The 14,574-nt window shown below is 38.3% G+C and overlaps 1 protein-coding gene across 1 annotated transcript in view; it reads right to left on the reverse strand.

The window, feature by feature from the left end:
- Positions 1-7,689, reverse strand: part of asic1b (acid-sensing (proton-gated) ion channel 1b) — a 168,725-nt gene extending 161,036 nt beyond the window's left edge. The window contains exon 1 of the mRNA XM_072381751.1: positions 6,254-7,689. Within this exon, the coding sequence (XP_072237852.1) occupies positions 6,254-6,612 (359 nt within the window). The 5' untranslated portion in view covers positions 6,613-7,689. The remainder of the gene's footprint in view (positions 1-6,253) is intronic.
- Between the last annotated feature and the right edge of the window lie 6,885 nt (positions 7,690-14,574).

Here is a 14,574-nt window from a genome sequence, read left to right on the forward strand (position 1 = left end):
AAATCCATGTTAAGCATTAATTAATATATGTTCTGTGTTTATCATAACATAGAAACGTGTTAGTAGCTGGGGGATGTACCGTAAAAAAGCCATCATTGTAATATCAATATAAGCAATATCAATATCACAAAACATTGCTTGGACCGCAACAAATGGAAGACTATGGACCATTTTCATTAAAGATCACATTTTGACTTGAAATAGTAGGAAAAGCACAGGTGTATTAAAGAAAGTTGCATTCCATTTAGAGGAAGTTCCGCTTTTGTGCATCTTCTTTAACTACCAGCATGCACAGGTGCAAAAGTGGCATACTGCTGTCACTTATACACCTGAGTTTAACCATATGTACTGAAGTATTTGAAAGTAGACCAGCCATGACAAAGTATAAAAGGACACAATTACTTTCGAATCAAAACTTGGCACAATCACTTTTACTGACTCAGCATTTCACTTCTTTTTCATGCCATTCTAGACAAGTGGCCGGAGAAACCAAGAAGGTGAACATTGCACAGACGATAGGTAAAAAATGCTTGATTACCAATAACTCTTCATCAGCAGGGGAATATTTCATGATCAAAATGTATTGACTGTGTTGCCACACTTATTTGAGCAAAGTTACTGCCAGTTTTTAAGTTTCATAAATCAGTCCATTTTTGACAGAAAGTCAACAGCTGGGCAGAACTCACAAAGAGAAGTCACTCGTTTTAATTTTCATTCAATATCACTTGCAACACTGGGTTTTACCATAAATTACTAACTGTATTGAAGTGGCGTATATATTTATCTTCATGATTGTTTATGACTGCGACTCACTATCTGAAAGTTAGAAAGGTTAACGATGCAAAGCTAATAATGTCATGCTGGGCAACGACACAATAGACAGCAAAATACATCGGTTTCTAGGATTATGTCACAAAAGCAGTTGTGCTCTGGTTCCCATCAGTTGAAAGCGGCACTCAATCTCTGTAATTAGCATTTGTTGCCCCAGAGGCTGCTGTTTCTACTGCTCTGATGTTATATAGTCCTCCTCTTATATTCAATCTACTATTTTTTACAATATAAGCTGGGTTGAACAAATAAAGTTGCTCCAGAAGACATCTGAAAATGTTTCCAAATAGTTGCACTCCACAGTGACTAAAATGTTCAAGAAGCTTGATAGAAACAGCATATTTAAGTTTTCAAGTGAAGCCGCTTGAGAAGAACATCACAGTCAAGTTAGAAAATATTAATCATCAAGTTATCATTTTCAGACAGTTTGCAGATTGTGATGAGTTAAACAAGACTGATCGTTAAACCAAAAGGATCGGTACTGTTTGCAGAACGCTAATCTGAAAGAGACGGATCAGATCACACCAGCAGCTACTCTTTTGACATCAAATCACAGCTCAAAACACTTCAGAACACTACCTCGCATTAAGGCAAGACTGTTGCTCTGTCACACTTTACTCTAATAAGAAGATACAGCCTGCTGGGGTAAATTCTGAACTTAATTGAATTGTATCCTTAGCTTCTGTCTTATAAACAACACAAAGCTGCCAGGAGAGCACTTAAGAAGACCTGCTCACATCCTCAAGTCAGGAGGCTTTAGCTGAAGCGCATACAATCACAATAATATGGGTAGATTTTTAATATTGCCCTGCCACTGCTCCCTAAAGCAATCACTGCAAACTCACTATGTATGGGTGGGGGACAGTATATTGGATTATGGGCCACAAGCACTTTAATTTTCTTGTGGGGACTAAAAGGAATGATGGAGCATCTGCAACACTTTGCCACCTCATGAGAAAGAGTGAGTAAATACAAACAGCTCGGCTTTTCTGAGTAAACAGATAGAGAGACTATTGTCACAAAATAGCGCACTATTCCTCCCAAAATGTTTATCTTTTCTTTTTGTCAATATCTCAGTTTCTGAGACACAATATCTGGATACCGTGTGATCTCAGCAAATTCTCCAATTAGTCTAATTGAACTAACTCACTGAGAATGACTGCATTGTCGATGTAATGTGTTTGAACACGACAAACTGCAGTGAATGCTGGAAGGCGAGTTTGAAGATTACTTATTAATGATGTTGCACCTGGATGTGACACAGCTCTTACGCCACGTTGGACAAGGTCATAGAAATGCAAACTGGGGCCACTATGAGGTGAAGCAAATCAAAACAAGTCTCTGACATTAATGAGCAATTACACAAAATACAGTAAAAACGCTCAACCAACTTCCATGCTTTATTGCTTTTGATGTCATCCAAATATTTGCCTCTAATGTCTCTCCGATGGTAATCTTTTCTCTGGTACGCAATCAGAATAAACAATGAATGCAAATGTACCCACATCTTAAAAATCAGCAGAATTGACTTTTCTTGTACGCATTTTCCGCATGATGATCTGACCTTTACACATCCTCCATCAAGCAACTCAAAGTCTGATTAGGACCCATGATCGTACCCAGGTAACCCAGTCAGAGCTACCAAGCTTACACTTTGTGGCATTTCAACCAGAGTTTATGTGAATTTAGAGCATGTCTGCAAGCTCAGGACACATGTTTGAGCTGAAAACTAGCGTAAGCAGAAGACTTGCTTCTCTGACTTTCAAGAGCTGATCAAGCACTTCCTGCCAGCGCACACCACATTACCAGCACCTACTTCAAAATGACCTTTCTTTTGTTAATTATCATATAATTGCCTTTGCGACATAATAAAAATAAAACTGAGCGATTTACTTATAATGTTCTGCACTGCCAACTGTGACTTAAACCTGGACATATACAATCGAAAACCGATTGATTTTTTCCCCCTTTTTTTTTTTTGGTAGGGACACTGCTAGAATGGAGTAAGTTAAAGTGGAATTTCTAGTGGCTCAGCTCGAAACTTCATAGTGTTTAAGACAGTCTTGCAAAAGTGGAAATTGCTGAATGCTCCCATCAGAGCCAGAGATGGGCACAGACCCACAGGGACATGACACCTCCTCTTCCTTATTGCATCTGAACCTCAGCCTGGTGTGTGATTTAAAGATGCTTGGAACTTAAATATCAAATGTTGACATTTTCAAAGAATGAATTTTTCACTAAAAATATTGCACATTCTTTTGCATTTCCTCCACGGTCTTTGGGAAAGCTTACAAGACTGGTAAAAAACACACAAACAAAAGAAAGACTAAATAAAAAAACAACATTTACACATTTCACAAAAGGCAAAAAAATGAATAAAGTAACATTTCAGAAAACACAAGATTAACAAAAACAAAGCAAAAACTTGTTTTTTTTTGTGGTGTTGTCTGTTTTGTCGTGTTTTAATGTTTTATTGTTGTCATTGGAGATCTTATTGTCCTCTTGTTGCTTCGCTGTCCTGTTTTGTGAAACATTTTCAGTTTTCCTGTTGTTTTCTGCTCGTTGTTGTTTTCTTCTGAAACAATTCTTTATTGTCTGTTTTGTTTTGGTATTATCTTTTCTCTACTGTATGTAGTTGTGTTTGCCAAAGAAAGTTGTTTTCTTTTCACTTTTGTTCTCTGATAAGCTATGTTTTCTGTTTTATCTGTTTTATCTGTTTATCTGTTTTTTCTGTTTAAGTTTTTGGGGATTTTTTTTCTCACATCAGGGACACCGTAGTTCCTGCACTTTCTACTTTTTAGCGGAAAGAGGAGAGAAAGCCTGGTAAACTGATCGGTGCTTACAATGTTTTATGAAAATTTCACACACTGCAACAGCCTCTGAGCAGCGAAAAAAAGAAAATGAATGTCCCCTCAAGGCCAAAAGAACAGAGGGGGCAAAAAACAATGAGAGAGATGAGAGTGTTAATCAGTGAGACAACTCTGTAGCTTAACAAACAGTACTAATTACACAGGGATAAAGACTTGTTCATCACACAGCTTACGAGACAAAAGTTAATTGCCTCTGCTTGTAGTCCCCTCCCTCTATCTAAAAGTCAGCTCATCAAAGTCACTCGGAGCAAGGGCCACTACTCTTATTTTTCTGTTTCCTCTATTCTGTGTACTTATTTTTCTTTTTTAGGTACACCATTCTTCTTACGGGAAATCCGACTGAACTAGCATTTAGACATCAAAGGAAAGGGAGCCTGTGTTATTATTTCAATGCTTTGCCATTACAGTTGACAGCACAAACAGAGAAACAAATCCATGTTAGATGCTGGCACGCAGATTGAAATCTATACCATACCCTGCAAAGCATGCATGCTGCAGCTTTTCTGTAAAGTTATCACCTGTAATACGGATGTGTGTAGGGGTCATAGACAAACAATGTTCAGAGTGAAAATGGGGATTGGATTTATGTCAGTCAAGCATGTAGAGCATGCACAGATGTGTGCTTTGGGGCTGCAGAGCTGTGTGGATCAATATGCTAAAAATAAACTGAGTGATGTGTTCAAGATGGTATTTAGATGTGTTAGCATGTAGCGGATCTTTTATTTGTGAATAAGTGCACAAATCAATGTCTGTTTGTCTGCATGTGTGTGTGCAGGAATTTCACTGCCCTGTGTGAATATAGTGGAGAGGACTGTCAACTGTACTGTTTTAGAGGATATGATCAGAATAAGAAGGGTGGCGCGAAGATGAAAAACTGAAGATATTCAACGTCAGAAGTTTCAACATGAGTCAGCTGGCTTGTCATGGCTGCCAAAACACCATATGATCAAAGCACTGCAGAGAGCAACAGGTGTAAAGGGAGGGGATGGCACTTGTGAATCACACACATCTATCCACAGTCAGCAGGGGATTTTAAAATCTAGTCATCTATTTTCTCTTATAGTGAGACATTTGCATCAGATAGAAAAGTAAGATTATAAGCAAAACAAAAAAGCCATTTTCTCCAGCAAGAGGGTTCCTGGTTCAAATCCTTTGCTGGGGCCTTTCTGTTTGGAGTTTGCATGTTCTCCCTGTGTATGCAGGGGTTCTCTCTGGGTGCTATGGCTTCATTCCACCATCCAAAAACATGCATGTCACGTTATTTGGTGACACTAAATTGTCCCCAATCAGCCTTAACATTATGGCCACCTGCTACTGTAAAGGAGTGCTTCTGCGATTGATCTTTAAAGGAACGATGCAGGTGTCCGGCAGAAGTATCAGAGAGATAGCAGAAGGTTTAGCTAAAGTTGCTACAGGTGCCGCAGCTATGTTCAAAGAAAATATGAACAACCCCATTATTCATTTAATAGTATAACCTGTTGGATTCTTCTGAAAATCTAATCACATTTCAAATTACCTCACCATTGGGGTGTGTACCTTTCTGTTAAGGTGACTGCAGAAATTCACACGTTCCATCTCAAAATGTTCCAGAAAAGCAAGGTGTGGGGGCATGTGTCATGTCCACTCAGACATGACACATTAACGTTCAGTTGCCACAAAATTAATGGAAAGAACTGTATGTGTGAAAGGGCTTAATAAGGCAGGTTTTTGCTTCTAAACATAGCACTTTTTTAAGGTAAGGGTCACTAATTTACCTGTCAGCAGTCTTAATACGGGGCTGACTGGTGTAAGAGTCGATGTGCAGAGTAGATTTTAGATTACATCATTTCCAATCTCACAACATCATTGACTCCAATCTTCGCTGGCCTATTTGCAAAGACCACCTTTCATCTGTGAGCCTCCTTAGTTACACCAGACTAAGGGAAGAGCAGTTCATATTTTCTGAGAGACTAAAAAGGTTTTGCATGTTTTGCCCATGTTTTTTTGCACATCTCCCTGTGGCCTTATAGCAACAGTCTGTGGAACAGCTGTTAACACTGCTTTGCACTTCCATGTGAGATCCAAGATTTCACCTGAAACAATTCAGACATTAAGTAAACTAAGCTTCAGACCAAAATTAAATGGTACTGGGCCGGACAAGTGAGGCATCATTGTTACTGTTACACTGTTACCTTAAAAGGGATAATTTTTACCTGCGGGTTAAGTCAGTTAAGTGATCAGGGAATTTCAGTGGAAATGAAAAGAATTATTCAGTTTCAATATAACTGCAATAAACAGCAGCCATGCGGCGACATCCAAATGTTCCAACCAGGTAACTTTTATCTGTCATTGTGCAGGTTATGTAGTGAACACAATCAAGTCCTAGATAAAAAAATATAAATCTACACAGATGGGTTTCACTAGGGCAAAACCTCATCACCAAAACAGCAGTGGCGTTGGGAGTTTGTGTGCAGAGTATTATAACCTACATGTCATGAGTGAAACAAACTGTTAAAGATAAGAGGCGTTGAAGAAGACTAACAGGCAGGCTGCGTGTCAACCTGAAGTATACACACCTGCCGTTGAGCAAGGCAAGGAGTTCCCCGGCGTGGTACAGGTCGTTGCGAGTCACCCGGCTGAAGCGGAAGGAGTTTAGGTTGCAGAAGGTGACCGCGGGGAACACTATCATCGAAGCCGCCACCTCATCCAGCTTGGTGACATGGGGGTACTCGAAGTAAAACTGCACTCTGTCCACGCAGACCATCACCAGCACACCCACTGAAGCCATGAAGAACAAAATCCACAGGGTGCGCTTGATATACATTCGCTCATAAGTGAACATGTGCGAGATGCCATGGAGCGTGGACCTGGTGGCGAAAACTTCAATGGGAGCCGGTTTGTAGTCCATGTCCTCCGTGTCCGCTTTCAGATCCATTATGTCCCCGGGATGACTTTAGGTGAATGAATATTGTAAGGTTGAAAAAGCCGCAAACTGGCTTTACGGATAAGTAGAAGCTTTACTTGTGAGGAGGAGGTTAGTGGCTGCAAGTTCACGCCCTTCTACGCATGTATTTCTCATGCAGCCTGTATGAGATGTTGCGTCACTGACAACCGGTGAAATAGCTGGAGAATCAGAGTATTTCTCCCAATATATGTTCAAGATGCTCAGCCTTACATGAAAACACTCGTGAAAAGTGCAAGTGTAAGAAGCACGCGTTATATGCTGCCTCAGTTAGGGTCACAGCCTCATAATAATACAACAGTGTGGAGCGCGCATGGAAAGGTGCCAGCCCTGTCCCTTCCTGCACACTTCTGTAGGATTACCGAGTTGATATTTGGTTCCACGCTAAACAAAAGCAGATATTGCAAGCGGGACTGGATTATAACTATTACGGTTAAAGAGAGAGAAAACAAACCTTGGGGAGAAAGACAAGCCCATTAGGCAATCAAAGCGGCGGTGTATTTTCTCTCTACATAAGCAGCGAGTACACTGGCTGCATGGCTTTCTGAGCTCTTCATATGCAATCCCAACACGTGCAGAATAACAAGTAGTCACTGATCTTTTGCCTGTTAATGTTTTAAAACGCAGTCGTCGGCTAGTCCTCTTGGGTTTTCAACAGCGTGGATCCACAGCTGCATCACAGAGGAGCTGGGTCTGCCTGATAGCTGCCTCGGTGCGCCTCTGCTCGGTTGCTCGCATCTATTCCCTCCCCCGAACTGGCCTCACAACAATGCGGGGATAATTACTCCGGATATATTAGCATTCCTGATGGATCCTTCCTTTAAAAAAACAAAAACAAAAAAAACCCCAATAATGTGTGTGACTAAACCAGTAAAGGTGATATCACTTATTGAAACGCTTGGTGTTTTGAATTCAGGAAAATAGCACGTCAGTTGCGGCTCGCTCGGCCAATTTCATTCGCTCTAAACGTGAGAAAGCAAGTGTAGCACAGCGTGTTTTACACTGGCTGACGAAGTCCGGCGTTGGCGGTACAAGAGCAGTGTCTAACCATACCCGAAGTACTGTACTGAACCTACTCAATAAAATGTGACTCAAAACTGCTCATTGCCTTATCCACCGTCAGGTAGATCACATGATGAAAAAAAAAATGTTAACGTCGTCAAGTTTTGCCTGCTGCTGGGGAAGGTTTGTGAAAAAATACGACTTCAATTTGATTATTAAAAGTGAGTTAATTTTAGAATGTAAATTGGCTATTAAGGGTATGTTTTGTTGAAAATAAACGATATATATACATTACCACAAATATATATAGTCTGACATTAAACCTCTAAGGATAGTTTAGCCAAAGTATGGTGGACCTAAAGTAACATAAAAAGAAAAAAACATGAGTACAAGTCAGTGCTGTAAAAAGCTTTAAGAAAAAAGCTCTGAAAGTAGGTTGTCATGACAGCTCTCTTGTTGGGACAGTAGCACCATCTTGTGAGAAACGCTCTCCTGTTGTTTGCACCTGCCACCATTGTTAGCTGGTTAACTTTGGTTAAGTTTGGATTAAAAATTGTACAAAAAACTAAATTTTTTTTACATTGACATGATTAGTGAGTTAGTCAAACTCAGTGTTTTCAATGCTTTTAAGCAATCATGAGATAGTTTATGCTTTTCTTAATAGGGTTATAGTAGGCACCAAACTAACAAGTTTCCTCATTAGAGTTAGAAAATATCTGACAATCGCAATAAGTTAACAGATATATTTTTTCTTTGCATGTGAATTAGCAAACTGACCGTATATTTCACTTATTTCTATTAAATGCTGATAAGGCAGAGCTCTGCACTTACAAAAATGTATGCTCTCATTTAGTTGTAGCCACCCACAAACTCATCCAAATTCCTGAACAAATCTGTTTCTGCTATGACCAATTCTTTAAAGCTGACTAAATGGAACATCCAGATAAATCAGAGTGAGCCAAACACAGGCAGGGCGATGGATGTGTTGCAAGACTGCTAGTGACAAATCCGCCATTGAAACCATATTGCCAAGAGGCAAAGTGAGCTCACCCATAAAATTGTTCATAATGCATTGATAACTGCAACTTGCCACAGTATTGACTGTGACACTGTGGCAGCATCTGTGAAGCCTGTATTTTGTATTGATTACCAGTGCTGGGAAGGTGAGCCATGCTCTGTTCCAGTGAGGTGAGTCCTGGGTAGACTGTGTGACCCACATGGGTTGATATTGCAGTAGATATTACATTTTTAAGTTACATTACTAAGTATTTTGAGAGCAGGTGTTGTACACTTACCCAAATGCAGCTTTTGTTATGTGATGTGCTACATGATTGTGACACTGTGATGGTGGAGTTGTTCACTGAAAGGATGCTTTTATCAATTTCCATTTTTTGGAAGAGTAGAGTGGTAAAACTCCTCAGGCCTCTCAATCAAAACTTTTTTTTTTCCAATGAGCCTTTTTTGGTTCAAATCTTTTTAGACTTTCCAGCCATCAATGCCTGTTTATGAATGTAGTTTAGTCCAGTGAAGCTATGAAAGTAGGCCTTAGTTTGTACAAGACATTTTGAGACACATAATCTGAAAATCAATCCTAAATTTAATAGCAAATTTCCCTAAAGTAATAAGCCATGTACAAATAAAACCGCTGCTCATGTACAGTCGCTAAAGCAGTTATTTTTCTGCTTCAACTGGAGTATCTTTGCAGGACACATTTTAGTTATTTTGGATATGCTACATTAAGTGTGACATTTTTATTGTTTCTAAGGTGCAATACATGCTTGTTTAAAAAGACAATACATTATTCAAATGTGAGGGGAGCTCTACCTTAGAAATTTAAGTATAGAATTGGAATTCCTTTTTTTTTTCCCCTTGTCCTGTCCAGCATTATGACAGCAGAATTGTAATCTGAATACCTTTTATGCCAAACAGATTTGCTTTGCCAAGGGAAGCTTTAGAAATGTAAAGCTCCCCTTGATGCCCATCAACTGCCCATTTATTTATTTTTGTTTACAATATATAACATGTAATATATAGCGAACCGTACCGGGAGACAAGGAAAGAAGAAGAGAAAACAGAACTAAAAATAGAAACAAAAACCAGACATTTCATGGTCTTTTATTACAGTCCATGAACTGTAATGAGATACTTAGAATAAATCTGTGTTGTTTTTAGCTAGTGCTGTTTGTAAAAATATTGTATTGTGAGCTTGTATCTTTATAATTATCATTAGAGGAGAAAGCCAAAAAAAAAAAGACAACTTTCCTTTGTATTTGCAAAGCCTTAGATATTAGTACATACACTTGCTGTTATGTTTTTAATGCAAGAAGTGGAGAAATGTACATTGGCTGGTAACAAGAAAAGCAAATCAACAACAGCCTTTTGGTTATGACTTGCCTTTTTTTTATGGTTTTGAAAGGGCAAACTTTCTTCTACATGAATGAATTTGAGTTACTTTGGGCAGTTCTAATATACTCTCTGAACATTCACATCTTTGCATGGAACATGTAGGCTCCAATCTATTGATAATGCTTTTATAAAATTTAATTTCTCTATATAGAGAGATTTCTGTGTCACCTGGTTTCTCGTTAATGTATTTGTAATGCAGGCTGGACAGATGCTACAAAATAAGCATTCTCACAATCGTAATTTTATTTTTATTATGAGCTAGCTTTGAACACTTATACATTCAATAACATTGCATAATTTGATATTCATGACTGCAGAAACTAAATAAAAACAACAAATGTGGAAGGCCATTTTCAGCAATCTGAAGAAAATATTTGTGGCTTTGGCATAGAGTTGATTGTCTCTGCTGTTATTACCTCAATTTGATATTAGTACATAACCAGTATCATGTTGAATTCCTCATCTTTTTATCTGGTCAAATTTCATGTAACTTGGTTTTGAAATAGGTAAGTTATGTATCTTTTAGTTTCATTAGTTACTCTCTCCTATATGACTGACATACAGATACACTTCTGCTTAGCAGAGGTGGCATATACATTTTCTATATGGACTCTTTAACTTGTATACCCATTGTATCCTCTAAGGGGCTTGAGCTCATCCTGGGTGGCTCTAAAACTGGCAAATACAAAATTTAAAAAAATCAACGTAGTCGAATCATGCTTTTCTTTCATTCAGTTTTCTTTTTCTCTAACATCTTGTCATGCTGCTTTTTTCATATTTTTGTTGGTATATATTGGTATTTTAACAAGTTAGCTAATGATAGTCAATAGAATCTTCTCACAATAGTCTTTATTTCAGCTCATTTGTCTTCAGAAATCAAAACCCTTTTTTTTGCTGAGAACTTGCTGAACTGAATGATGTGACTTTGCTAACATGGCAACTGTATGTGCTGTTGCTATATTTATAGTAACATTGATTATAGTTTACATTACAGAGAAAAGGGTTTGTCCCATGTTATTGCTCTCTTATTGCTAAATATAATTACTCTATAAAGAAAACGGCAAATTGAAAAGGGATTTGTGCTACCACCCTACCAAACAAGAGTTTTTTTTAGTTTTTTATAACACCTCAGATTACCTCTTTCTTAAAATTTTATTTGGATTGTGAACAGAAAAGGCTTACACACAAGGAAAGATTGTATAATCTCCGTTTCTCTTTCTCCTTTCAGCTCACTCCACGCAGATTGGCTTTTACCTTGGCCAAGGCTATGTGGTCTGCCAACCAACTCAGAGGGAGCTGGCAGAGAATGCGAATACACTGTGGGGTCTCATTGACAAGTCTCTTAAGTTATTGTTGGGCAAGCAGGACACAGAGGGAGCAAGAGGCTCTTGACCCTGATGATTTGAGCCTCTTGCATCTACACCCAAAACCTGCTTGCAAACAATTGCTTCCTGCCTTGGCATTGGTCCAGGTGATGACATCATCAGACGGTGACAGACAGGGTCTTCATAGACAGATGGTCGTTAGATCTGATAATGAGTATCTGCAGTTTCCAGCCCAGACAAATGCTTACTACCTTTGTGGGCAATGATCATTATCAGTCAAGGACACTTTAATCGACAGCAGGGGAGACCATCATTACAAAGTCTCGATACTCTTCTTTATGGTGCAGTTGGTTTTTCAGTTACTTTTTGCCCTCAGCTGATGGTACCAATAAGCAAGTGTAGCTTTGTTAGGGTAATACTTCTCTACCTATCTGGTAACATGCTATTATGCTCCTGCTACTGTTGATGTTTCAAGAGCAAATCAATCCAGACAAATGCTCAGCAGAAAGTTTGTAACCTTCCATTAATCAATTTTTCATTCAAGTAATTGCCAGGTCAGGTCCATCAGGGAATTGCCTCCAGAATTCTTTGTCACACCCAAGTAAGAGCAATACTGGAGTCATCCAGTCAGCCCAGTCATATAGTTTGAAAATAGCCTTTCTTACTTTGCTTCTCAAGTTTGACCTGCACCTGATCGATAACAAAGTCCATCTATTTAGAGCTATTCATAAATAACCTTGCCATCATATTTCAACTTTGAATCCAAATCCAAACTGTCTGTATCCAGTTGATGCAGACAAAGAACATGGTGAAATGCAATTTACCAATGAAGAGGTGGTGTAATCTTATCACAACTATTTCTGTTCCTCTTAGTGTGGTTGATTGTGTTTGAACATGGGTTATTCATCTGTGTTGTCTGTTCAATACAGAATCATAACCCTGCTGCGAGATTGATTCTCTGCCCCTGGAAGAAAAGTTTTTGAATTGTCATCAACAAACTTTGTGCCCTCACAGCCTGGGGTTTTATTCTGGATGAGCGTCATAAGACATTTGGAGAGATGGTAATGCAGAGACCCTCAGACTTATTTTGCTCTTACTATAAGTTGACACTTAATCAAATTGAGGCACCAGACAAAAGCAGTGAAATATTTCAGTTAATGTGCTGTTGGGTGTATTTTGGCTCCCAAGCAGATCCTCTTTCAGCACTTCTGCATGAAGAACAGAACAGATACATTTCTATCTTATATTTTAGAAGGTAAGATAAGATGCTACTGCTTTATATTTTTCATGAGCATAACAAGCTGCTTAGAACTGTCACTGATTGAGTAGTTGCTGACTTGTGAGCTCATTACAGCTTTATGTGTTTGAGTGATTGGCCATTGTTTGCAGCTGAAGCCTCGAATTTGAGACAGAACAGGAACTCTACCTTAGTCCCTTGCAGACTTCCTCCCTTGTGAGAAGAGCAAAAAACATTCAATTTATTCTTCAGAAGAAATTAATCCTAATGACTTCTTTTCATTTGCAAATAATTAAATATTCAAATGCAGGCCTCACTCCAACCCCTCACACCACCTCTTTGGCTCTGATTCTTTTTTTCATTGGTGGTCTGCTGCTTGACAGCGTTCTGCTCTTCTTGAGACGAAAGCTAAAGTAAATTGTTTTGTGCCCTGCATTTATGAGATATGCACTTAGGAAAATGGGTACCTAGTCTGTATTATGACATGGAAGGAATGGGTTTTAATGAAGCAGTGATTAAATATTAACCCGCTTGCAATTACTTGTAATTGCTGACCAAAAAGAGTGCCTATATGTAAACTTTGTGTCTTGTGAATAAGTTCATATTGATATTCATTTAAATTTGAAATATAATAATATGAAGTGTTTTCAAGTTTCATATAAAAAAAATACAAGTGAGTATGCTGTTTTTGTCAGAGTCAAATCCAAATGAAACACAGAGAATATTCTTGATGTAGAAATTTTGAGATTATTTTCTTTATGAATTACAGAGCAGCTTGCTGGATGCATGAATCAATAGTATTAACTCAATTTTTTGCTCTGTCAAGTGGAATGAAATAAAGAGATAGGAGCTGAGCAAAGCCCTTCACTACCCTTATGAACGTGTTTGTGTTTGTTTTTTGTGAAATCAAATGAAGGTGTGTGAGTGTGCCTGTCAAGGAGAGCAGAAGATGAAAAGCAAATTGATCCTACACCTGAAAATATGTGCAATTTCAGAGATTGTTCACCAGTAGGGGTTTGTAGCACTGTAACAAGTTAGATTAAACACCACGCTGTGTTGTCACTCCATAAGGCTCTTTTCATGGCACCAACAAGCTTCACATCATATTCTAAAGTTTGTCATCACAATGATGATCGTGCGCTTTTGATTATTTGTAAATTCTACAAGAACACTGAACTTCTTTTGACTATCCAGAATGACAGAGATCTCACTTAATTTTCTCCTTTGTAACTTCCACTCATAATGCAAACCGTGGTCATGCATAAAAGTAATATTGCACAGACCAGTGAAGCTCTGAGATTGCATTCTGTCTCTGTTCTTCCAGTTGTCAGTGGTAAAAAGTGATTGACAGAATACACAGTAGATTTAGAAATAGGAGGTATTCTTTATATCAGAACTGAGTTGTTCAGCATCAAACAGCCTAGTTTCTCACTCCTGTAATGTTTGTAACAGGTTAATTTTGTCATGAAAAAAATCTGTTTATGCTGTGAAAGAACTGAACAGTTTATGCACTGACACATTAGTCTACAAATTAACGATTAAAGTGTTATCACAGCACACTTATTCAAACTGACTGACGCTCTTCAAATTGTGCTAATTGATATCGAGTTATTATCTTCTCTCTCGCTTTGGGAATAATTATGTTGACATCCAGTGATAAGTTTATAGTAAACATACAATGCAATAAAAACCTGCTTTACAAAACAGCTGTATAAGCTCCCCTCACTCCAAGTTGTTTTAATTAGATGTCCCAGTGTGACAAAGACATCATTATAATCTTTTTTTTTCATCACTTTCTGATATTTTGTTGGTTTAAATAGGCTCATTTAGCTTATTTACTTTGCTTGGTCAATTATGGGTGGTACTTTTAATTTCTGTTTGTCTTCACTTGGGAACATTACTGAGCTCTTCATTGTATTTGTACCACCTCTTGAAGGCTGTATAATTAACCCAGCATCTGGAATA

Source organism: Leuresthes tenuis, unplaced genomic scaffold (genome assembly GCF_036924035.1).
Source record: "Leuresthes tenuis unplaced genomic scaffold, fLeuTen1.0.hap1 SCAF_3, whole genome shotgun sequence".
Taxonomy (NCBI): domain Eukaryota; kingdom Metazoa; phylum Chordata; class Actinopteri; order Atheriniformes; family Atherinopsidae; genus Leuresthes; species Leuresthes tenuis.